Below are 23,192 nucleotides of genomic sequence, written 5' to 3' on the forward strand. Positions count from 1 at the left end.
AGTCTAGCCCTGCAGCGGCTGAGGCAGTTTATCCCCCTGATCAGTAACACAGCTCTGCAGCATGAGTGAGCAGCACGACAAACTGTACAGTATGTGCGATGAGTGTCTTGAATGTCACTCAGTCTCACACCTCAAGCATTTGTCTCTCTGCTGAGAAAGGTATGACTTCCACTTCCTCTCTAGTCATCCATCTGAGTCATTAACCTACTTACGCACGCTTCTTTACTACAAAGCAAATGCAAAGTGACACAGTTCATTCCTTTATCTTTCCCCCTCTCTCTCGCTTGCTGTGTCCACTCTACTGCTCCACATGCAGGGCAGATGGTGCTCTGCCCTTATATCAGCTGCTGCTATTTGTGGAAACATCTGAGGTGGTGAGCATGCAAGCTTGGATATATGCAGACGTGTTTACTAATGGCCTGCCTAATGGGCCAGCATCTTTCATAGCTGCATTCAATATTGGTGGTAGGTTTCTTTCACTGACACACATGAAACAGTGGAGGTCCAGTAATCAGTGTCTGATACCTTTGAAAAGGTCAGTCCAATTAGAAGTGGTTTTAATTGTGTCAGGAGTTATTGTTTAACATTTTAATTACCTCAGATGCGCCAAAATCAGGGAGTAGTCACCTCTATACCTAAGCCCCTAAACCACCCAGGACAGTGATCCCAGATGAGGGACAATTTCTTTGAGAATTACCACCAAATAAAGTTGCGTAGCAATTTTTGGAACAGGTATGTAGGTGTGAAACCAACAAGCCGTATCTAGTTTGCAGTCATTTGAGGCCACCTGTAATTGGACTAATCCGTTATTATGGTATCTCACACCAACCGTGGAACCTCCTGTGCACCATATGACATTAAACAGTGGATTAGTAGCAGGGTAGATGCCATCTTAAAAAAAGAAAACAAATTATTTGTAGCCAGAAATCTCAGGAATGTTTATATGTCACAGCTGTGACAAAAAAAAAGCTCAATGTTTGTTGCAAAAATGCCACACACATGCACGCATACATACACAAGACAGAAGGTGGCTTCTAAGGCCGACAGACTGACTGAATCCCCTACTAGGAAATTTAGAAAATGAGATTACTAGGGATGCAGAGGCCAGACAGACAGACAGGAGGAGAACCGTGACCCCACAGATTTACAAGGAGGAAGAATAATTTAATAGAGCTGAGACAACACTACAGACATGACGAAACAATTAACCTTACAGATTACTCTGAAACAACTGAAAGTCACTGCTAAGCAGGAGAAAACTATGAATACAGACGTTGGGTACAGATATAAATAATACACATAAAGACAAGAAACAAAAAACTATACCCACCAGACTGGGCAAAAACCACAGCGCATCTGAAGGCTGGAGGCCTGAGCTGTCACAATATGGATTTATAGTAAATATTTAGCAGTTTTTGTAAATATTTGTTCTGCCTTAGTCCTATTGCATTACAATATCATAGATAACATTACAGTATGTCAAAGGGCAGCTCACTGCATCTGTTAAAGATAAAAAGCCATCTGGGGGATAAAATGACCTTGTTTCCACGGCAAAGCCAAATAAGGATAACACATCGTTTGTAAACTTAAAATGTAGACCACAGTATGTACTTATTATACCCTGACCTTCATTAGCAAGCAATGTCTAAAAACAGAAAATTTCCAAACAATTCTGGGGGAAACCAGATCACACATGGTATGACTCTGTAATGGAAACTGAGGTGATGACTAAGGCATGGTTAGCTTGCTCAATACCTCTGATGGAAACTACAAATAATCGCTGAAAGCCAATTCTCGCAGAATGCTTCAATCTTTTTAGATTATTTTTTTTTTTTACCAAAAGCGAATCAAAACATACTCAGTCTTACAGATGAGGTTAACTGTTGCAACAAGTGGACTTCATATTCAAGAAGCAAAAACAGGTTAAACATTATTATTATTATTATTATTATTATTATTATTATTATTATTATTATTATTATTATTATTATTATTATTATTATTATTATTAGTCGTTGTTGATCTCTGCACTGCTACCACACTTGGATAGCAGCTAGAAAACAGGAGGGAGATATTTCAAAAACTTAAATATTGTTGCTTTTAACATGATACGGACTTCAAGTGGGAATACTGTGGCTTAGTAATAATTAAAAGGATTGGCCAGAGGGGTAAATGTCATATACGCGAAGGTGCAAACATTCAGAAAAAGGGTTCGTCAAGTACGTGACATTCATGGTCTGTTCGTGGCTGTGATTGGCTGGCGCTAGTGGATAATCCCGCCCCTTGTTGTAGACGTCTGTGCTCTGCCGGGTGCGCGTACGGGGGAGAGCCGCACTGCTCACTGGCACAAGCCTGGACTGGGGGCGAGGCGGCGAACTCACTGTGGCTCTCATCCGTCATCACTATGGGAATTACCAAATCGGGCTCAGCGAACCAGGCTCTCGTCCCGTACTGTCTGACACCGGTTCACCTGGAGGCAGACTATAAAACACTGCAGTTGAGACTGCATCAGTTTGTCTCGGCCTCTCTCCTCCGGTAAGCTGAGGAGGATGGTGGTGGTGTGATGATGATGATGTTTCTATAAAAACAACTGGGACAAGGACGTTTGCTCGACTCTTCTCATTAGTGTTTTCTAAGTCAGCACGATGTCTGTCACATGTGTGTCCACAGTGGTGAGTACAGCACACTCCATTCACCTCCTTTGCTTTGTTTTTCACTCTTTATTCTAGGGACTCATTTACTGTAGCAGGTTCTCCATTTAAAGGGCCAGTGCCTGTTTTTTTCAGCCCTATACTAGAATTCACAAATCAAGTATCTGAAACAGTGTGTCTTAAAACTCCAAGTAGTGTTAAATAAACACCTGTAATTTGTTTTACTGTGTGTGAAAAACAGAAGCTTCTAGCTGAATGATGTAGAAAGAAACCAGCACTCTATAGTGTAAGCACAAGCAGTATACAGGGGACCCATTTGGCACAAAAGAGGAAAACACAATTACATGTTTTTAACAAAAGAAACGCATGCTCATAAAACGTATAATATATTATTACAATATGTAGTGACTAAATGTAGTGTATCCAAGAGGGATGTCAGTTATGATGATGCCTGACTGAGACAGGCTGAACTTTCCTTATTGCACAGAGCCAGTAGGCTGTGATGTCACAAAAATTTGAATGTGGTCTGTTTTGCTGTTAGACAAAGAATAATGGGAAACATATTCTATCTATCTATCTATCTATCTATCTATCTATCTATCTATCTATCTATCTATCTATCTATCTATCTATCTATCTATCTATCTATCTATTATATTTTGTAAAACTGTCAAAAAGCTGTTTTCAGGATAGTAACTGTCCTGAAAGCACATCCTGTACTGAAAAGTATCAAAAATTAGAAACTCCCTTTGGGACTATTTGATTACAAGTGAGGTATGGCCCCCAGTGAATCATGAAAAATCATGAATAACGTAAAGACTGGTAATAGAGCTATTGAAGTTAGATATTAAAGTTATTATGAGTCTTGGTAGTCCTGAAACATCTAATACAAAACAATTATAAAACACAGCTTATATAAATTACAAGAGAATACTTCTTATTCTTGAACAAACCACGTAGTTTGAGCAATAGGAAGCAGTACATACTGCAGTGCAGAGAGAAGCGTTTGCGTGTTTGGGGTTTCATGCTTCAGTTATTAGCAATCAAAACCAACATCAACACAAATAATTATCTGTGACTATTGTTGTTGGAGATTAATTCAGCATGAAAGACTCCAAACAGAATCTCTTTCTCAGCACTAAAATGAACTGTGACCCCAGTACAAGAGAACATAAGGACATACAGCAACAGGTGTGAGTAAATCTAAATAGTATATATATGTGTGTGTGTTGAGAGATGATGAAAGTGAATATATGCGTTTGCAAATGTGCACTTTCCAATTTTTGTTGCCATGTGTGTGTTTGCTTTTGTAGCCACTAGTTTAATTGAATGGTAATTACATCACTTTGCCACACACAAACAAAACCCACAGACAAGTGTTTGTATGGTCCTGCCTCATTAGGTAACACATGTTACTACACATGCACGCACACACACCCACACATGTGTCTACAGCATCTATATTTGTCTGAGTCTGATGGCAGCACTTACCTCTGTCATGTCATCAAATCATTGTTAACTCTAACTATGGCCATGATGACCACTCAGGTAACTTTATTTGCACAGGTCATTCCTGAAAATTATATAAGATAGTTAGTTGTAGTGTACCTTTTTTGCTATGTACTTTATGTGGGGTTTATTGACCAAAAGAGATTGTTGGTGACATATATCACTGGAAATTGAATAATTGGGTTATGGAGTTGGAGGAGTAAAATGGTGTGCAGTCCTGAGCATAGCGACAATAAAGGTGTGTACTCAACACACAAGCCTGGCTGAGTATGGGAGTGGATGGAGGATGAGGGCCAGACTTGACAGCCTGAGGGCAGTTTGTAAAACAGGTTATAATCTAGTGTGGGAGCAGTTTGTTGATTAGCAAGTCTGCTTAAAGGCAAAACTATAATTAACCAAAGATCATTCAAACATAAGGCCTTATTTCCATGTGGCAGGTGGGTTTCTATCTGATTTGTTTTCAGTGTCAGTCTCTCCAGGAACCTGATGAAAATAAGTGTGAGAGGAACACTCCTTTCATAATTTAGACCCCCCACTGGGACCAGAATCACTGCTAATTTCACCATCTTTTTAACCTGTTTGAGGCTAAGTTAAAAAAGTAGACAGACTAAACATTGTTAATTAACCTCAATAGTAACCAGCTCTTAGCCAGTGTAATTTGAGAGAATAAATCTGCAAAACAATTTAAATTAACTTAATTTAATCTTAATTTAAGATATAATTGGATAATCACAACTCTAGCAACACAAAATAACTCTCCATAGTAATTAGACTGGGTTTAAGTGAGCCTGCTTTTGTGTAGTAAAGTTAAGAATAAGTTAATAAGAAAACCAATTTCGAAGGAAATCTGGAAATCCTGCCTTAATCCCTTATCTTGGTTTCAGGCAACAGCCCTCTGCTCTGCAGTGGCGCCGCACTGTTGTCTGTGTGATCTTAACAAGAGCTGCCTGACTAGTGTCTCCACCCTCAGGTTTCTCGTATTCTGTTCTTTTGCCAGTTCATGAATCACAGAGACGTCAGCTGAAAAGCCCTTCTGTGATCCTCTTTTTCCACCAGCACATTAATACCCAGCACAAAATTAAATAAAATTCCCTGAGATTGATTACTTAGAGAAGCTGGTCATGAATAGAACTTTACAAAGAGCCTTTGTAAACTTGACTGTGTGGGTCTAGCTCCATTAACTGTAAATCCTAGCTCAGATTACACAGATATTTACATATTAAAGTCACTCATTTAGATTGATTGTTTTTAGGGTTATTTTTAACAGAGTAGAGTGGGGATCTTGGGGGTCATACCTTTAGTCACTCTGGTCTGAAAATTCCACATTAGAGAGCTAGCTCAATCCAAGTCCCTAACAATCTATGCATGTATAAACATAATAGCTGAGTTCTAAGTCCATTACTTTTTGGATAATTGGCTTATGCATCAAGCAGATGATACAGTCATGGGCACTGCAGCAGTATATACAGTAAACCCCCCTAATGCTGAAACTGGTTAATCTACTGTACTGCTGATTTGTAAATGTGGCTGTGTAAAGGCATCAAACAGTGTATGTGTACAGTCCTGTTCTGTTTTTCATGCCTTTGGTGGCCTTTTTTCCCTAATGGCAAAGAGTAAATGCTGAGATGTACTGAACAACAGGTATCTTGTGTCTGACTGGGAGACAGGAGAGGAGTTTGTCACACACCTCCACAGAAGGATAAACCCAGTGCTGTCACTGCAGCCCTCCCTGCTCTGACTTGCTGAATAGCAGCCATTGCAGTAATTGTCATCATTGGCTTAAAACCTTAGATGCAGACAGAGTAGGCTTATCTGAGTTCAGTCTGACCCCCTTATCACAACATACAACATTAACATACCTAACATACCTAAATAGAAATTAAATGTGAAACAAAAATAAACACAGACAAAGTTAAATCACTTTAATGCAGACTAAAATGAGGCATTTCTAATAAAACAAGCAGCTGAACAAAAAGATCAGCCACTAGAACTAACTTATCCTGGAGGTTATCCTGCTTTGGACCAGACTAAATTCGGACATTAAATCTTCATAATAACTTAATTCAACTTCCTTTAATGTGTTTTTCTTCTCTGAGTCTGGGATAAATTAATCCAGTATAAGTGTTTAATCACATTGAACTACAGATTAACTGAACCTGCTTTTGTACAACCAAGTGAAGGATAAGTTCAAACAGAATATTTGGAAAATCCTGTAACAAAACTAAACAAAATTAGTAATTGTAAGAACCACAGACTTCACACGTAAGCTTATAATTAAAATTACATGTACTTTCTACCAGAGATGGTGTAAATGAAATATCACAAATTTTCAGTTTTTGGATACATTACTATAGTGTAGCATACTGACCTTTTTTGAAAAGTAAGTAATGTAAAAATAAAATCACATGAATGACATGATAATACTGATAATGGTGGCACTATTAATACATTTTTTGGAATGTTGACTCTCACCAGCTTCATTCATTAATGATTATGTTTCTTCCAACAAGAGCAGCTTACACTGAATCACCACAGTGTTTAATACGAACATGCATTCCTTTCTAGACCCTAAAATTAAAAGGTGGGTGATACACCTCAATTATGGTAATGTTCAGGACATGTTGTTTCAATAATGAAATTCTGTAAATAAGCAGAAATGCCTTTGGGAATCAAGGGGGGCTTGGATGGGTTCGTGAACCCACAACGAGCAGACTGTTTCCCATTTACCACTGCATGTGCTTCCTACTAGCATTTTCACTTTGAACGTTGATGTGAATGAATGCATTGATGTTACTGACGTCAGTGAGTCATGAGCCACATGTTGAGAACCCGCTCGCATGTTTATGGATGAGGTCCCAAGAAAGAACACAAAGAGTTGAATGGGCGGTGTTCTGTAAAGGACAAAAGACTTGGTACAATGGAAGCTTTATCCTTGTTAGAACCAATTATAAATTGACCAGTGATGCCATTAAAATAAATACTTCCAATCACAACTTTCTTAGAAACCCCATTCTACTAGCACTACTAGAGTTGCATGATATGAGGAAAGTCTTTGGTATGCGATGGCGTAATAGATTATTGCTATAATAATGCAATTAGTTACTCAATTCCTGTTTCTTTCTACAAAATAGCTGCACTGCTAAAATTAGCAGCAATAGCTAACTGACCGACGTTGTTATCGGCTTGTTGTGATGGGCTTGTTGTTATCACAATGATAATAAATTAACCCTTTGAACACTTTTACTTAGCACATGCTCTCATGTTGAGTTTAATTTCTGTACAACAATTTGTTTTTACATGAACGAAAGAAACAAAACTCGCCTCTTACCTCCAAATACACCAAGTAAAGATATTCTCGAATTAACCTTTCTGACAGTTTCGACAGAAAACAAGAAATTATAACCTTGTAAAAGTGGAATAAACAGGCAAGCTGCTGTGTTGGATTGCTTTAGAGTTTACAGGTGGACCAGGCGGATTTTACAGTGTGGTTTTTAAGTAGCAGAAAGGAACTTGAAGTAGTTTCCTGTCTGATATTGTGCCATTTTAACTAGTAAAGTGCTGCTAGTCATCTAGCAGTATTGGGCATAGACCTCTGCCTGATGTTATTTTCCTGACATGACTCACAATTTGCACGTGTGTGCAGTAAGTAAACATGAGCGTCAGGGGCTTATTCCCCTAAAGCCAGTGAGCTGGCTTCTGGCTTCTCAGCAGAGGTGAGATGGGAGCCAGCAACAAAAAAGCCTGAGTCATGCGTGTCTTTTAGTTTCTCAGAATGTAGTTGTGTCACTGTTGGTCACTTACTGTAACTAAAGTATTCTTTACTAAGGAAGTCACTGAATCAGATTAATAAACTAAGGACTAAAAGGCAGAATGATTTGTGTTGAAAGTGGTACTTTTTAGAATCATTAGAACAGTATATAAGCTTCACACATTGCTCAGTCATATCTGTTTGGTCCTTTGGGGCCTCCACATTTATTTGCGTGTGAGGTTTCTCACTCCTTGCGAGGAACTGAATTTCATGATTGTGTGCTTAGTCCATCCATCCAACAGCTCATCATATGCTACAACCAACACTTTGTTAGTGTGCAATAAATGTTGCAGCAAATCATGTTCATCAAATCTACCTAACTTATAATTCTTCTTCTTCTCTTAGCTCTTACACACAGTGGTGGTGGTTATCTCAGCTCGGGTTTTGACCACGATCAGCCCAGCTGACCAACCCATCCTTTCTCCACGCCACTACCAGCACACAGACCTTGACTCAGGCACCCAACTGGTCTGTGACAAGTGCCCAGCTGGAACCTATGTGTCCAGCCATTGCTCCCCCATGGCTGTGAGGGAGTGCAGCCCCTGCCCGGAAGGCACATTCACACGGGGTGAGAATGGGGTCCACCAATGCCATCGCTGTAGGGATCCATGTCCTGTGGGTCTCATTGAGAAAGCGCCCTGCACAGCCACCCAGGACCGCATCTGCACTTGTCCACTTAATAGTTTCTTTTTAGGGGAAGATGTCACAGGGTGTAAACCGCACTTGTTGTGCCCTCCTGGGACAAGGGTGAAGAAGAGGGGTACTGCAACAGAAGATGTGATTTGTAAACTCTGCCCTAGGGGGACTTTTTCAATTGGGGGAACAAGTGCACTAAAGTGCCAAACTCACACAAACTGTGAAGCACAGGGGCTTGTGCTGCTCACACCAGGAACAAGAGAGACAGATAATGTCTGTGCGCACCCTCATCCAGCCACATCCTCCTCTTTATCGTTGTCTGTCTCTACAAGTGCTCCAGTGGGACCTGCCCTGGAGGCTGTACAGGAACCCCTAATGTCTTCATCTTCTCGATTAACATCGCTAACTGAACTTTCAAGTAAAGGTGAGAATCTTTTCAATTTCACATATTTTGCCCGTGACTCAGTATAATGCCATAATGACTAAAGTTGACTAGCTAGAGATATGTTAGGACTGAGAAGGCCATACATGGACAAGCTAACCTAATTGCATTAATTATGCTAGTCAGGCTTCTACAAATCATACCTGCTAATGGTTATGCAAACAGTCTATTGACATTACAATAATTACAGAGTTGACGCCCATTCAATCCCTTCATTTTCTATTAGCTATAAAATACAAATAAAAAAATCCCTCTTGCTAGGATATACATACAGCTGCTATAATGTTAACTTTCATCCTACCTTCTTCTTTTCTTCGTTTTTTGTTATCACAGACCACTATAGCCAATCAGCCGCCTTTCAGCGAAAAGAAAACCAAGGTGAGGATGATCACAATGCAGAGAGGCTACACTTTGACTGGCCTGATTCTTCAACCCCAAGGAACCGTGATTCTCAAAGGACTTCACTGTCTCCAGATCAAAAGGACCAAACAAAAAGCAAGCAACAGCAAGGCCATCCTAATTCTGACTCTGTGCCGGAATCCAGCAAATTGACAATTGAAGATCTCCAAGGTACCGAAATATTCAGGAGTGGGCCACATATCAGCAAAGTAGCTGGGCAAGGAAGCACAGCTGTTGTCCCCAGTTTCTACAGGCCAACTCGCAGGGGTTCTCCCAGGCCGAGCAGCCATAATCGCTTTGACATCAATGAGCATCTTCCTTGGATGATTGTGCTGCTGCTCCTACTAGTGCTTGTGGTTATAGTGGTGTGCAGCGTAAAGCGAAGCTCTCGTGTGCTGAAAAAGGGTCCTATGCAGGACCCCAGCAGCATTATGGGGAAGGCCATTCAGAAGAAACCGTCTGGGTCTTTAATGCAGATCAAAGAAAAATGGATCTACTACTCCAATGGACAGGGTAAGTCTTTCTTCTGTTAGTCCATAATGAAAGATTTGGGTTTCATGATGTTTGTGATGGTGACAATCTAAATTAAAACCTATGGAAAATGTTCTGATAAGAAGTGGTGATAAGAGACTTAGTGCTCCAGGTTGTAGATTAGCCCAGGGTATCAAGTAATGTCTTTGAATTAGTTATTATTTATGAGTTCTGCTTATTAGCAATTGACAACCATCTACTGATGTTACCTTACCTCAATGGATGTTTGATCTAATCAATCCTTTCTCAGTGGTTACACAAGCAAACACATTACTCTATTGTAGTGCCACCCTGGTCTCATTATCTAACCTCACCCCCAAACCTTCATTTTTCCTCTTTATCTTCTGTGTATGTTGTTATTCTTAATTATAACTCTCTTTTCCTCTTTCCTTTCTGTAAAATCCACTGTTCTTTAACGCTCTACATAAAAAATGGTGGTGATATTTTCTTCCTTGCTCAATTTGAAATTGCTGTTTTAGAAACATATTATCTTACACCACAATCCATCATTTACTGTAGAGTACACTTTTCCCCAAACAACTTTGTTCCCATCTTTCATCACTGTAGTTGTCAATGGGGAAAGTACATTTTGCACCAGCTTGAGTGCTTGATTTCACAGCCTAAGAGAGAATCCCACCCAAACTCAAGGGACACCTTCTGTGTGAGATACTAGACCCTTCCGTGCGTATGTGTGCGTGTGTGCGTGCATGTGTGTGTGTGTGCTGTGATAAAGCTGAGCTACTCACCACCCTCTCAATGCTCCCTCAGAGACTGGCCACAGAGAACTGGAATAATCTGGTTTCAGCTGCATTAGAGCTGTAGTTTGGTTGGCAAGGCACTGTAGTGGGTAACAGGGCAACAAAAACATACTGTATATAGTAAAAAGATAATGAAAAGAAGAGGAAGTGAGGAGATGCATAAGTATTGTACAGTATGTGTTGCTTTTGGTGGAGTGACAGAGGGCCATGACATTACCAGTAGAGCTTCTTGTCAGACCCATGCTGGGGAAAAATACCTGAGAGACAAGTACAGTGCACTCTCATATTGAGCATCATTAAACATGAAGCATGTAAGTACAGAAAGGTCTGAATGCTGTTTACTGATTGTAATATTAGAACTCAAAATTCAGTAACAACTCAAAACTGCCTTTATAGCCCAAATAAAGAAATAAGTTGATAAATAAATAGCTTTGCTTTCCAAATATAATCCATCTATACCTAACTATCAGAAACTAACAAGACCAGTCTGAAATCTTCATAGCACCTGTTTGACTCTCCCTCACACAAATTTTAAATTTCAAATCAGTCTTCAGGCCTGAAAAAGGCCTGTGTTGTTCTTTGCCAGGATGGACGGAGGAGGTCTGAGGCAGAGATTGAGTAAAATAATAATGGCTATGTCTTATCTTCCAATAGATTTGACTGTATTCGTTGTAATGTTTACAATATTTTAGTTTTCAACCACAGTTTGAAAAATAAATGTTATGAATTCAATAAATCAATCATTTTTTCACCTGGATCCAATTCTTCGCAAAAAGGTAAATTTCACATAAACTACAAAGACAAGAAATAGCAACAGGCTACAGAGACAATGATGCACTGATGCACTGATCATATACTGTACTTGTTGGCAAGTTGTGTTGTTTGAAGACAAAATTAGCTTTTGTTGCATATTTCAAATGTTTTGACACGGTTAGAGCATTTTGCAAACAAAATGTGTAATTTTGACATTGGAGCAGCTGTTTAGAAAATGTGGATGGCTTCATCAAAGCAATCAAAAAAACAACTGAATTGTGATATCATTATGGTCCAGGTTTTAACATTATTGTATCCAAAATCTCAAAATCTAACCATCTTAACATTCAAAACTTACACAGTTGTGTTTTTTCGGAACACAACATGCAACATCTTTATGGACGTTCCACATAAATAAAGTTTCAAATATTACTATTATTGGCAGCTATGTTGCTTTCAGGCAGACGCCACTGCAACCTATATGAGACAAATGTTTGCAGTACAATAAGTAAAAACCAGTAAGTTTTTTTTTAAGAAAAGGATAAAGAACGTTCCTTAAAAACACTATCTTTGTTTGACTGTGTGAGGATGTGTTTCATGATCCTATTTGTATGTGCATGCATTTACATGGAGATGTATGTACTGATGTAGATGTAGGCACAAGCAACCAAAGCAGCGATTTTACACCACCATATACTTTCTGGCAGAGAAAACAAAACAGCTCCCTAATTCTTCCAAGGTGCATGGCTGGCTCCCCATGAAGGTTGTAATGCCCCTTTACTAGAGCAGTTAAAGCATTTGGGCAATAAAGAGAAAAGAAGGGGAAACGTCAAAAAGCAGATCACACACAAGACCTGGCTCTTGTTCAGAGCTGGTCAGGAAAGAGTGAAATACTGCTACTCTTCCATTGTGATACTCAATGGGAGTTTGCTGGACTGTGAGTCAGAACGTTATTTATTACAGGATCTGAAACGTTATATATTTATTGTCCATATCAAAGCCAATTAGTCACATTAAATACAGGTAAATCACAATATTTTTATATAAATGTTAGCCTGAGACTGCAATTAGCTTATGGTCATCAGAAAGATCACCTGGAAGGGAAAGTGGTGGACAAAAGTGAGTCTTTTCACACTGTGAATTTCATGGAATGGTGGGATGAAGATTTTCATTTTCTGTCATTAATTGGGGATATATGTAATAATATCCCCAATGCTTATACTGTACATTTTCTAGCATCATGTTTGATTTGTATAATGATAAGATTATTTGTGATAATGATGTTCATCAGTCTTTATTTGTTACATAAAATCCGTCCTCTACATTTAGCTGCAAATGACCTGAAGTAAAGTTTTATTTAACTGATAAGATCAAGATCTTAGGCTGCATAGTCAGAGCACCAATGCTGACCCCTGTTCAACACAATATTAAAACCATCAGGCCGGGTTAATGTTGTGGCCCATTAATGCAAAGTGTATGCAGGTTGCAGTTAATGGCTATACAGATAAAAACAACATTTGGGTTCAGATGGAAGCAGGTTGCACTTGGTGTAATTACCAGCAATATTGTTTACAACATACGTTTCAAAGTAAGATGCACATTGTAAAGAAAAACATGAAAGAAAACAAAGGTTTACCTGCCCACCATCCTCCCTTGTTAAACGTCTACACCGTAAATAAAGCCAAGTTCCACATCCAAGCCCAACAGGGAGCCACAGCTTGCTATATATTGTGCTATGCAGTATCAGGGTGGGCTTGGGTAGCCAGATCTTAGTTCAGCCCGAGGTTGGGTGGGTTCTTGGTCGGAGGTATATCGCGCATGTTGTGTTTCTACACAGCTGCACACACATTTCACCAGTTTAATGTTGTGTTTTCACAACAGGATTATGTGATGTGATAAACAGAATGGTATTTGTAAAGGCACAAACAGCACCCTGTTTCTCCTCATCATGCACACAATAACCTTGTGCACAGGTTAGCCTGATGCCTGTTCCAGAGGATTTTTTCATTCATGCAGTCAGTTTTTTTTTGTTTGTGTACAAGCAAAAATGTTGACTCTTAATTCAGAATGAAGTGTGTTTGGAGCAACATAGCTTCATTAAAAGATTAAAATATGCACATCAGAAATCAGTGTTTCATATCTGTTCCTGGCAAATTTTCAGCTGTGACATTGTTACTGTTTCCAACACAGAGCTACAGTAAAAACAAAATAAAAAAATTAATATGACTTATATCCAATTATGTACAGTGGAGAATATTTTCATTGAGATATTTACATCTATTTACAGTAAATAGACTGCCTCATATAAGTTCAGGCATCCCCATTCAAACATATAAATACAGCCACGGGCTGACATACTGAGTCAGCACGAGACTTATATAGGTCATTTATATGTGGCCTGCTCTCGTTGGCAGTGAGGCGTGCAGAGCGGGGAGATTTCTATTTTGTCTATGTGTGTTAAGGCCAGCGAGGTGGAAAACAGCTGACAGGCTCTCGGGCCAAAAGGCTTGGCACGCGAGGTCTCTCCAGATTTTACGCAAATGTATTAATCTTAAGCAGCCGTGGAAGATTGAGTGTGTGTGTATGTGTGCGTAGGGTGCGTGTGTGTGTGTTCATCTTCATTTTTGAATTTTAAGCTGTTTAAAAACATTTTACAAAATTAGGTCATAAAAAGATTATTCAAAGCTTTTACAATGGTCATGGTAACCGTTCTGGTTTTGGGTTAATACTACATTTGATTTTAGTGTAGGAGTGAAAGGTGGATTTAGTGTTAGATCCAAAATAAGGGTTAGGTCTGGGAACAGTTTGGGGATAGGGGATAAGTATTTGCATTGCATCAAAACGCGCCGCCCTATTACAGTACGCGTATGCTTTCATTTCTGTTTTCATTTCATAAATGTTTTTCAAGCCATGAGTGTTGTCCACTGGCTTACATCCATTTTAATCTCTCTGGTCCAATCTTGCTGAATCATCCTGGGTTTATGTACTTAGCATGTTCATTAACAAAAATCAGGGATCAACCTTAAAAAAAACGTGAGGAATTTATTTTGTGTTGATGCGCTGCATGCCCTGTAGTTCAAGAAGGTAGAATGTGTTTTAGTGAATTTTACTAAAACTAAAATTGTACTTATGAGTAAGATTTACTATAAATCTTACTCATTACCTTGCTTACAATGTTTTCATATCTTAGTCTAGATCTAAATTTGACCAATAAAAAGCTGTATATATGTTCCAGTTAAAGGACAGCATGGTATAAAAAGTGTTTAATTATTTCTGAACCTGACTGTATCTGATGCATTTTCCTGCTAAACAACTGTGTCACTGTTTGTAGTTTTTTTCTTATCTAAGTTAATGGCAAGTCACATGAGTTAGTCAGTGTGTATGCAGATAATGGAGTGTTTCAGGAGGAAAAGCTGCTTGGGAAACAACATTTAGGCCTAGGGTAAAACTGCTAAAACATCATCATCATCATCATCATCATCATCACCTAAAGGTGATGTTTGTTATGTCAAGGTGATGTTGTCGCTCACTAAACATGATGTTGGTTCATTCTCATTCTGTAAGCATTTTTAAGCTAAAAGGACATACAACATTAAATGGCCAATAGGTTGTTATAATTATGTCAAGCTCATTTCTTCCATTCTGAAACATTGGTTCTTCTCTACAGGAGTGGATATCTTAAAGTTGGTCGCAGCGCATGTGGGCACCCAGTGGATTGACATCTACCAGTCTCTGGCTAATGCTACGGAGCGCGAGGTTGCAGCATTCTCCAACGGCTACTCATCAGATTGCGAACGAGCATATGCAGCTCTGCAGCACTGGACCATCCGGGATAGTGACGCCAACCTGGCCAAGCTGATCAATGCCCTCCACCGACACCGTCGCATCGATGTAGTGGAGAAGATCCGCTTAGTCATGGAGGACAACCCACAGGTATGTTGCAGGATCATATTTGTCCATTTAGGCAAATAGGATGTCATGGTTATCATGAAGCGACTGTGTCAGAAATGAGCATATTATCTGCTATTTGTCTGTCACCATGTTCTTTTTTACAGTGTGGGAAACCAATTTAGTAATAAATAGTACTGAACTGGCCAGGAATGATTAAGCTCCATTCTGCGCCCGCTTGACAAAATTTTACAACAAACTGAACTATGTGAACGATGAGATATAATATACTGTATCTACTGTAATTGAAGAGGTGTTAATAGGGAGAGGAATAATAATATACTGTAAAAAATAGAGAAAACAGTGCAACTATCAAACTTACAATCTTTTAGGGGAAAAAAAGAACAAAAACCAGTTCAGAGATAATCTAGCAGGGGTGCCAGTCTGAAAGTTAACTGCAACATAATGACAAACACAACAGATAATCCAGCAAAGATGAGAGTTTAAATGCAAATACCTCTTGCGAAGGAATCATCAAGTGGAGTGTACATTGGACATTTAGAGCATGTGCTCTAAATGAATGTTTGCATGTGTGAGAGGCATAGTGGGTTTCAGTGGGCATGGCCAGGTGAGAGTGAGCGAATGACATCAATGACTGGAGTGAATAGAAAAGAGTCGGGTAGGGATCATAACATATGTGTATTCTTTTACTAGTTACGTATAAAAAAACAAATTCCTACCAAAGTGAGGAAAAGACCGTAAGGCCATCAGTGTGGTAAAAGGTCTGTGCACACACTTTAATCTCCTCAACAGGTGGCCCCTTCTGCACAGGGAATCTGTGTTATTATAATAGTCCATTCCAGTTATTTGTTGAGATGGACACCCCAGTATCTCAGTGACACAACAAATTGTGAAACATAGTAACATATGTACTTACTGTAGTACCACTACTGTAGGTGAACAACTCATTGCTCTTTGTGATCACCCTGGTAATATCCTTATGCTTGCTAAATAATTGTATTTAGTTGTATTTTTGTATTCTGTAAAGTCCTCAGTTTGTCAAGAACTTTAAGCATTCGACTCTTGTTGTGAATTTGTGCCAGATAAACAGCTGGAATTAATTTGAAACAAACACACAAAGGGAACGCTTCATACACAAGGGCATCCAAGTGACACACTGCATCCTTCATCACCATCCACTTTCCCACACTTTCCCTCCAAGTTTCCGGTGATTGGTATCAAAGTAGTGGTCTTTACCATTTTCTCCAAGGTCAGTGTTACACAGTCAGAGTTCTGTCTAAGACAACCATCTGAGATTAATATCTCAGCCTAATAGTGGCTTCTGTAATTCAGCCTTTCGCCACATCTCAATAATAAGCATGTGGTTTAGAGCTATTATTTTCTCTTGATAAAGATGTTACATCATGAAACTTTTTAGTGAGGAAACATTATGATAGTTATGATTTATAAAATGCCTTTACTGGCCTCCAGAGAACCCTGAGCTCTTCCTTTTTTCAACAAAATCATTCAACATCTGGTTTGAAATCTTGTGAAAAACAGGTGCAGATGAGTCTGTAATATTTTGACACATGGAATGATTAGCTATGGATATACTATAGCGTAATGTTCAGACTTAGTGCATGGTGGATTGAAGCTTTGAAGGTAAGGAGTTTGAAGACAAAGCTTTAGTTATTAGCTTTATTGGTGACAAAGTTGTTTGTTTATGCACAGTGACCTTAAATAAGGTCCCATAAAGATATTCAGTTAGCGCTTGCACAATTTTTATCTCTTTCATCATCTACTAGGTTCAGCAACACATTGCACAGACTCAGCTACAGTATTAGTCATTGTTAAAAAAAAAAAAAACATGCATTGCAGAACAACCGCAACACCCTCCCAGTTTAGCGCACATGAGCAACAGTTTAACTACAAAGTTTGATCATCATACTGTACTGTGACATATAATAACAACAACTACCACAGAGACATGGAGGGGTAGAATCTAGCCACAAGGGTCCCAAGCCTGACAGAGGTGAGGAAGGGCATCTGGTGTAAAACTTCAAAACAGTAATGCGAATGATCGATAGAATCAGTAGGATTTGAGGTTCTCTTTAGAACCTCGCGCATGGAAATTAGAAGAGATGCAAGGAGGGTTAGGACATGGCATGGGCAAGAAAGTAATCAGCAGGACAGTGGCCTCCGAGGACCAGAATCCCCCCGATGAGTTTAAATTGTTTTGACCTCGATGACTTGACTTTGTTATGTAAGGTAAAATCCAAATGGAAATAACATATGTAAATATTTAGGAGACAGAGGAAATTGTGTGGTTCTTAGCTTTCTGATTATCACTAGGACACTAGGACACAAAAAGATCTCTCTGCAAAGTAAAACACAAAAGCCAGAAGCTACAGTTGCCATTTCCCCCTCCTACCACAAGGCTGCACAATAAAAAGCAACTTCAATCTTAACTGGGTGTTTATGAGTCAGGTCCCATTAGACACCTTTCAGTCATTTCCATAACAAGCTCTGGGCATTAGTGAGTTACATTAGACAATTAGTTATTGAAAATCTGCTTTAAATGTCATTGATTAATTATTGGCAAATGCTGTTTCTAAGTTGGTGATCCCTGGTCTGCATCTTACCTAATAGATAAACTCTCTTTGTGAGTAATGACGCCTAACTGAGAGGCTTTGCTGTAGAGTTTTTAAGCTTATGTTTATTGAATAAAACATCTCCAGTGTGTGCACCTGCCCTTATTTGTCCTTCAAGTTGCAAGCTGATAGTCACAGAAGGTCTGCGTCTAAGTAACTGGTATGTGCTGAGCCGTTTACGTCTAAGCCCTTTTCCCCAGCAGGTCCTTGGGTTGTGCTGACAGGCACAGTCAACAACCCAGGTAGATCCTTTCCCTCACACACATACACACTCAGCTCCTTCTGGAACAACAGCACTGTTCTTCTCCACAGTGATGCTGTGCTGCAGCTTAGCTCTGACCTCATCTTAGGCTGGTAGCGGTAGGAAATTAGATTCCATGTGGTTTACGGAGTCTTGGAACAAAGTGGCTGACATAGTGTTCTACCTGGGTGGGCAACCCTGTTCTGGTGAAGTGAGTGGGCTTTTCATAATGACTGGAATTTAGTGCTTGCAGCCTGAATGTTATGCACATTAAACCCTGGTTCACACTCTAATTAAAACAATTGTTTCTGAATATCTTGGCTTAGATGTGCATGAAACCTAAGTTATGTGTTCTGTAACATAATTAATGCATATAGTTGAGGAAGCTATCAAATGTGTTACTGTTTTACAGAAAGTGAAGTAAAAGGAAGATTATCTACGCAGTAAACTGAAAAACAGAAAGATTTCGTATCCTGTGGATCACTGCGCTAATTTTCAGCTGTGTACCATGTTTTTTTTGGAAAAGGATTCATACAGTATCTTTGTTGCATGGAGTCTACCAACCTCTGTCACCTGTGGACAGGTGTCCCAGCATCAGCTGATTGGACCGTAACGCTTTTCTATTGGATTAACATCCGGGGAATGGGCTGGCCACTCTATAACTTTAATGTTGTTGGCTTGGAACCCTGATGGTGATGCATACTGGTGCATACATACATACTACTACTACTTTACTACTTTACTCTGCTGCATCTACTGTACATGTATTTGGAATCAAAAAATGGGATTGATCTTCTTAGTGATGTTAGACAGATATAATTTAGAGCACAATTGTATGTCTTTGTCAGACACAAAGCATGCCTGTTCTGTCAGAATTGTGCAATTCACATTGGAGCCCAGTGACCCAGACACTACGTAACAGAGAACAACAACACAAAGAAAGAGTTCAGTGCCAGGGTTTCTGTGTCATCTCCAGGTGGACTTCTTTTCTTCTTTTCTGTGGCTCAGATAAAGAGCCGATGAGAAAATGCATCAAAGCTACTTTGGTTATTATTTGATGTAAGCTCTTAGCAATATTAGGTGAAGCAACTAACCTCTGTGCTGTTGCAACCTTTCGGCCCACCTGGGTCAATGCTGGGAAAAACACATGCTCCCATTGCTCGTTTAAATGAGGTCCATCACCAAACCAAAAAGGGATTTTAAAGAGGGAAAAAAGGAGAGCGAGAAAAGAGCAATGGTGGAAGATGAAAAGAAATGTAAGCTCAGACGCAAAAAAGAAACATATTAACTTACCTATGATATAGGGAAATAAATCAATGGAACCACACAAAAAGAAACAAGGAAAATAGGATTTAAAAAGTGAGCAGTAACCTGCATTAGAATGTATACTGTACTGTTGCTTCTGTACAGTGCAAAAGTACAAGTCCCTGTATTACTCCTACAGTAATGCATAATGGCTCATTTCATGTCAATGAATATGATTCCAAATCAAATGCAAGAATGGTTGTTACGGCCATTATCTGATATTTAAGGGTGCTGGAGCCTATCACAGATCTACACATTCCGCCATTAACTCTCAAAAAAAAACAATGGGGCAATTTGAGATTCCTGGGTGCTGGTAGACAAGCTGTGTAGAATCTGCACAGAAAAACTCCAGGTCAATCCCAGAATTCAAACCCAGGTCCTTCTTGCTGTGACGTGATAAGCGTTAATCACTACAATGCAAAATGCAATAGAATAGGAGCATACAAGGTGTACCTTAACTTTGACAATTAGCAATAATAACAGGAAAACTAGTAGTGCTCTCGACATTTACTGTACAATAGCTCAAATGTCCGCTGATGTTGTTGGTCACAGCTAGTTACATACTATCATGCATCATGACAATGAGTGTCTCACTGACAAAAATCAGAAGCCTCATTTTCTTTCTCACTCTTGGGTCTATTGTTCTGCTTCCATCTGTAGTTTGACATTAACCAGATGATGACCTCAGTGAATGTTAGCCAAAGCCTCAGTCCCATCCACAAGTTGATGGAGTCCCACAGCAGCAGCAGCAGCGGCAGCAACTGTGGTAGCCTGGGTGGGGCAAGCGGTGCGGGTGTGGACCAGTCGCCGATGGACCGCAGCAAAGGTTTCTTTCCCGATGAATCAGAGCCTCTCCTGCGCTGTGACTCCACCTCCAGCAAAGACTCTGCCCTAAGCAGGAATGGCTCCTTTATTACCAAAGGTGAAAGGTCATTCATGCTGACACAACATTTTTGAGAGCATGCTTAATCTTTACTTTAAGTCATTTATGAATTCTGTGATCAACTGCACTGCAAAATATATGACAGAAATGAGTTACTACATGCCTGCAGTGGTTGGTTATGCTGGTCAGAAGATCCCTCTGTGGATAATTGTCACAAAACCTGTGAAAATCACAAATTTCTTCACATTCTTTGACACCTTTTTTTCACTTACTGTACTCTAATGTCAACACAATGTTGTGGCATCAAGGCACTGGGCAGTAGTGGTTCAGGAGATTGTCCACCAATCATGGCACAGGTTATTTAAATAATTATTAAGTTATCAGATCAGCAAGTTACAACTGTAGTTCAACTGTATAACAAACTTTTAATTTAATTTAATTTTCATCAGGTCAACATGCCACTTTTGTGCAGAAATGACCATTCAGGCCTGATCTGATACACAGCTATAAAGCTGTTAATTGAGTGTATTGATAGCTTTAGCTTTTGTTCTGTTTTAATAAGGATAAGCTTCAGCATAATTGCAAGAACCCATTTTCCTCTGTTCTCCCCCTAGAGAGGAAAGACACTGTCCTCCGGCAGGTGCGTCTGGACCCTTGTGACTTGCAGCCCGTCTTCGATGATATGCTGCACATCCTGAATCCAGAGGAGCTTCGTGTTATAGAGGAAATCCCGGCCGCTGAGGACAAGTTGGATCAGCTTTTTGAGATTGCAGGAGTTAAGAGCCAGGAGGCCAGCCAAACCCTCCTAGATTCAGTCTACAGCCATCTTCCTGACTTATTATAAACCAGGAATAAGGAAGAAACAACACTGACAGGAACATTAATCAACAAGAATGTGTACTGTCGAAAGCATGAGTCTGATCTGTAGTTGTTCACATTCATCTTGGGCTAAAATTTAATCTGACCTCACCCACATTACTTTGTCAGCTGGGTATTGTCTTCTCAGTGACATTTAATTCTCAGTATTTCACCTCACTTTACCCCAGTCGTCTTGTTCCTGTGTTGTTATCTTTGTTAACACTCCAAAGCACTATAATACAGGGTCAGTGATCAGTATAAAAAAGGGCTTTTGGCCTCTTTTAAGGTGATGTAACCTAAGCAGCGAGGTTAACTTAATCTCCAAACATGTCTCTCAAAACTGTTCAATACCTTCACATGTTATTGTTGGCTTTGCCACTGAGTCAGGCTTCTCTTGCCTTTAGCATGATTTTTCCTTTGAAACAAGAAATTAAAAAACATCAGTTATTGCTCAAACATCAACAGAAAGGAAAGGCACACAGTTAATGTGTTAATAAGCTAAAAATGGACCTGGCCTTACCATTTAGCGTACTGTAGCTTGTCTCTGCGAATCGTGCCTAAACTTACTAAAAGTCCCTTTCCACACCTTGTGAGCTTTGAATTCCATTTCCACTTCCATTTCCATTGCCTGTACTGAACCTGGAGTAGTGGGAATTTAATATATTAGCTTACAACCACTCAGACAGACCAGCACATTTGAGGGTTGACCTCCTGCTGTGAAACCAAAGCCATGTGTCCAAAATATTGGATGTCAAAAAACTTGAGTAATATTTCTTCTGATATTATGATGTATGGTTTTATTGTGAATGATTTGTTTTTGGACTAAAAGCTCCAAATCAAACATTTGAAAGCGCAGGGTGGTCAACAAGAAAGACTACACATGCTCAGATCTTTGCTAGTTAGCGCCTATCAACTCAACCAGTGTAGCATTGATAAAGTGTTCTTGATAGATTTTGGAGCTTCATGTTGGAGCATCATGTTTCGCTTGTGTTTTAGATCAGTTGAAGATGTAAAGGCATTTCATAATAATAGTGATTTTACTTGTACCGCGTTGCTACATGTTTTATGCAGCTAATATGGAAATATAATAGTAAAGCACTTAGTCTCTTTTCTGTCAGATAGGGAGGCATAGACATTTGTCTCTTGTTTATTTTTCTTTAATTCCAAAATGCTGTAAACTAACATTTGATATTGTAGTAATGTTTTCTACATTTATGTTACTAAAGCATTTCCTCCTATTTACATATTTTTCAAGGGCATTGAATTATATATCCCTGGCCGCATTATTATGTACCCTGGCTGGGATGTGACATATGCATACTCTACATGAAATCTGTCTGGTTGTATTCATTTCGACTTTGAAAAAGAAATAATCTGCTGCCTCAGTTGCGTTCACATTGTTAAAAAGGGAAGAAAACTGAAAATGAAATGCACCACCAAAAAGCTCAACATTCAGCGATGATATCATCGGTGCCATGTGAGCAGCAGATAATGGGGATTCTTCACCAAGTCCATTGCCATTAAAGCTACCATGGTGCTAGGTGGGAACACATACCAGTAAGCCTGACTAAATGGGTCTTAACCCTGGACCAGTGACTATTAAAAGTATTCCAGACTGAGTGAAGACAAGTAAAGGATGTGCTGCTGTGGACTGTGAGACTGATGTTGGTGACCATGTATGAGCTTGTGCTCCACTGTTTTGTGCTGTTTTGCTATCTTTTTTTGATATATGAGGAGAGTCGTTTTGCAAAAGGATGAAGGTGTAATGGGTGCTCGAGTGGATGAGTTTGTCAATGTTCATATGTGTAATCAGTATGTTTACTGCAATGTAACCTTTTAAACTCATAATTAAAGCTCAAAACATTTGTCATAAAACTGA

The 23,192-nt window shown here is 39.4% G+C and overlaps 1 protein-coding gene across 2 annotated transcripts; it reads left to right on the forward strand.

The window, feature by feature from the left end:
• Positions 1 to 2,319: 2,319 nt before the first annotated feature.
• Positions 2,320 to 23,192, forward strand: tnfrsf21 (tumor necrosis factor receptor superfamily, member 21). 2 transcript variants are annotated; one of them, XM_029141165.3, is made up of 6 exons: positions 2,320 to 2,672; positions 8,314 to 9,028; positions 9,380 to 9,958; positions 15,155 to 15,420; positions 20,233 to 20,494; positions 21,070 to 23,192. In XM_029141165.3, the coding sequence occupies exons 1-6, from the start codon at positions 2,646 to 2,648 to the stop codon at positions 21,297 to 21,299; spliced, it is 2,079 nt and encodes a 692-aa protein (XP_028996998.1). In that variant the 5' UTR covers positions 2,320 to 2,645; the 3' UTR covers positions 21,300 to 23,192. The 2 variants fall into 2 exon arrangements, with proteins under 2 accessions (XP_028996998.1, XP_028996997.1); XM_029141164.3 differs by lacking the exon at positions 2,320 to 2,672 and adding an exon at positions 2,680 to 3,842.

This window comes from Betta splendens, chromosome 24 (assembly GCF_900634795.4).
Source record: "Betta splendens chromosome 24, fBetSpl5.4, whole genome shotgun sequence".
Lineage (NCBI taxonomy): Eukaryota > Metazoa > Chordata > Actinopteri > Anabantiformes > Osphronemidae > Betta > Betta splendens.

What these genes read in the sequence shown, in the direction of transcription:
- tnfrsf21 (XM_029141164.3), top strand. Translation starts at nt 3,756, where the DNA reads ATGAAAGACTCCAAACAGAATCTCTTTCTCAGCACTAAAATGAACTGT. An exon ending in ATAAGGACATACAGCAACAG is followed by an intron (nt 3,843 to 8,313) that starts GTGTGAGTAAAT and finishes TTCTTCTCTTAG; the next exon opens with CTCTTACACACAGTGGTGGT. An exon ending in TGGCTCCTTTATTACCAAAG is followed by an intron (nt 20,495 to 21,069) that starts GTGAAAGGTCAT and finishes TTCTCCCCCTAG; the next exon opens with AGAGGAAAGACACTGTCCTC.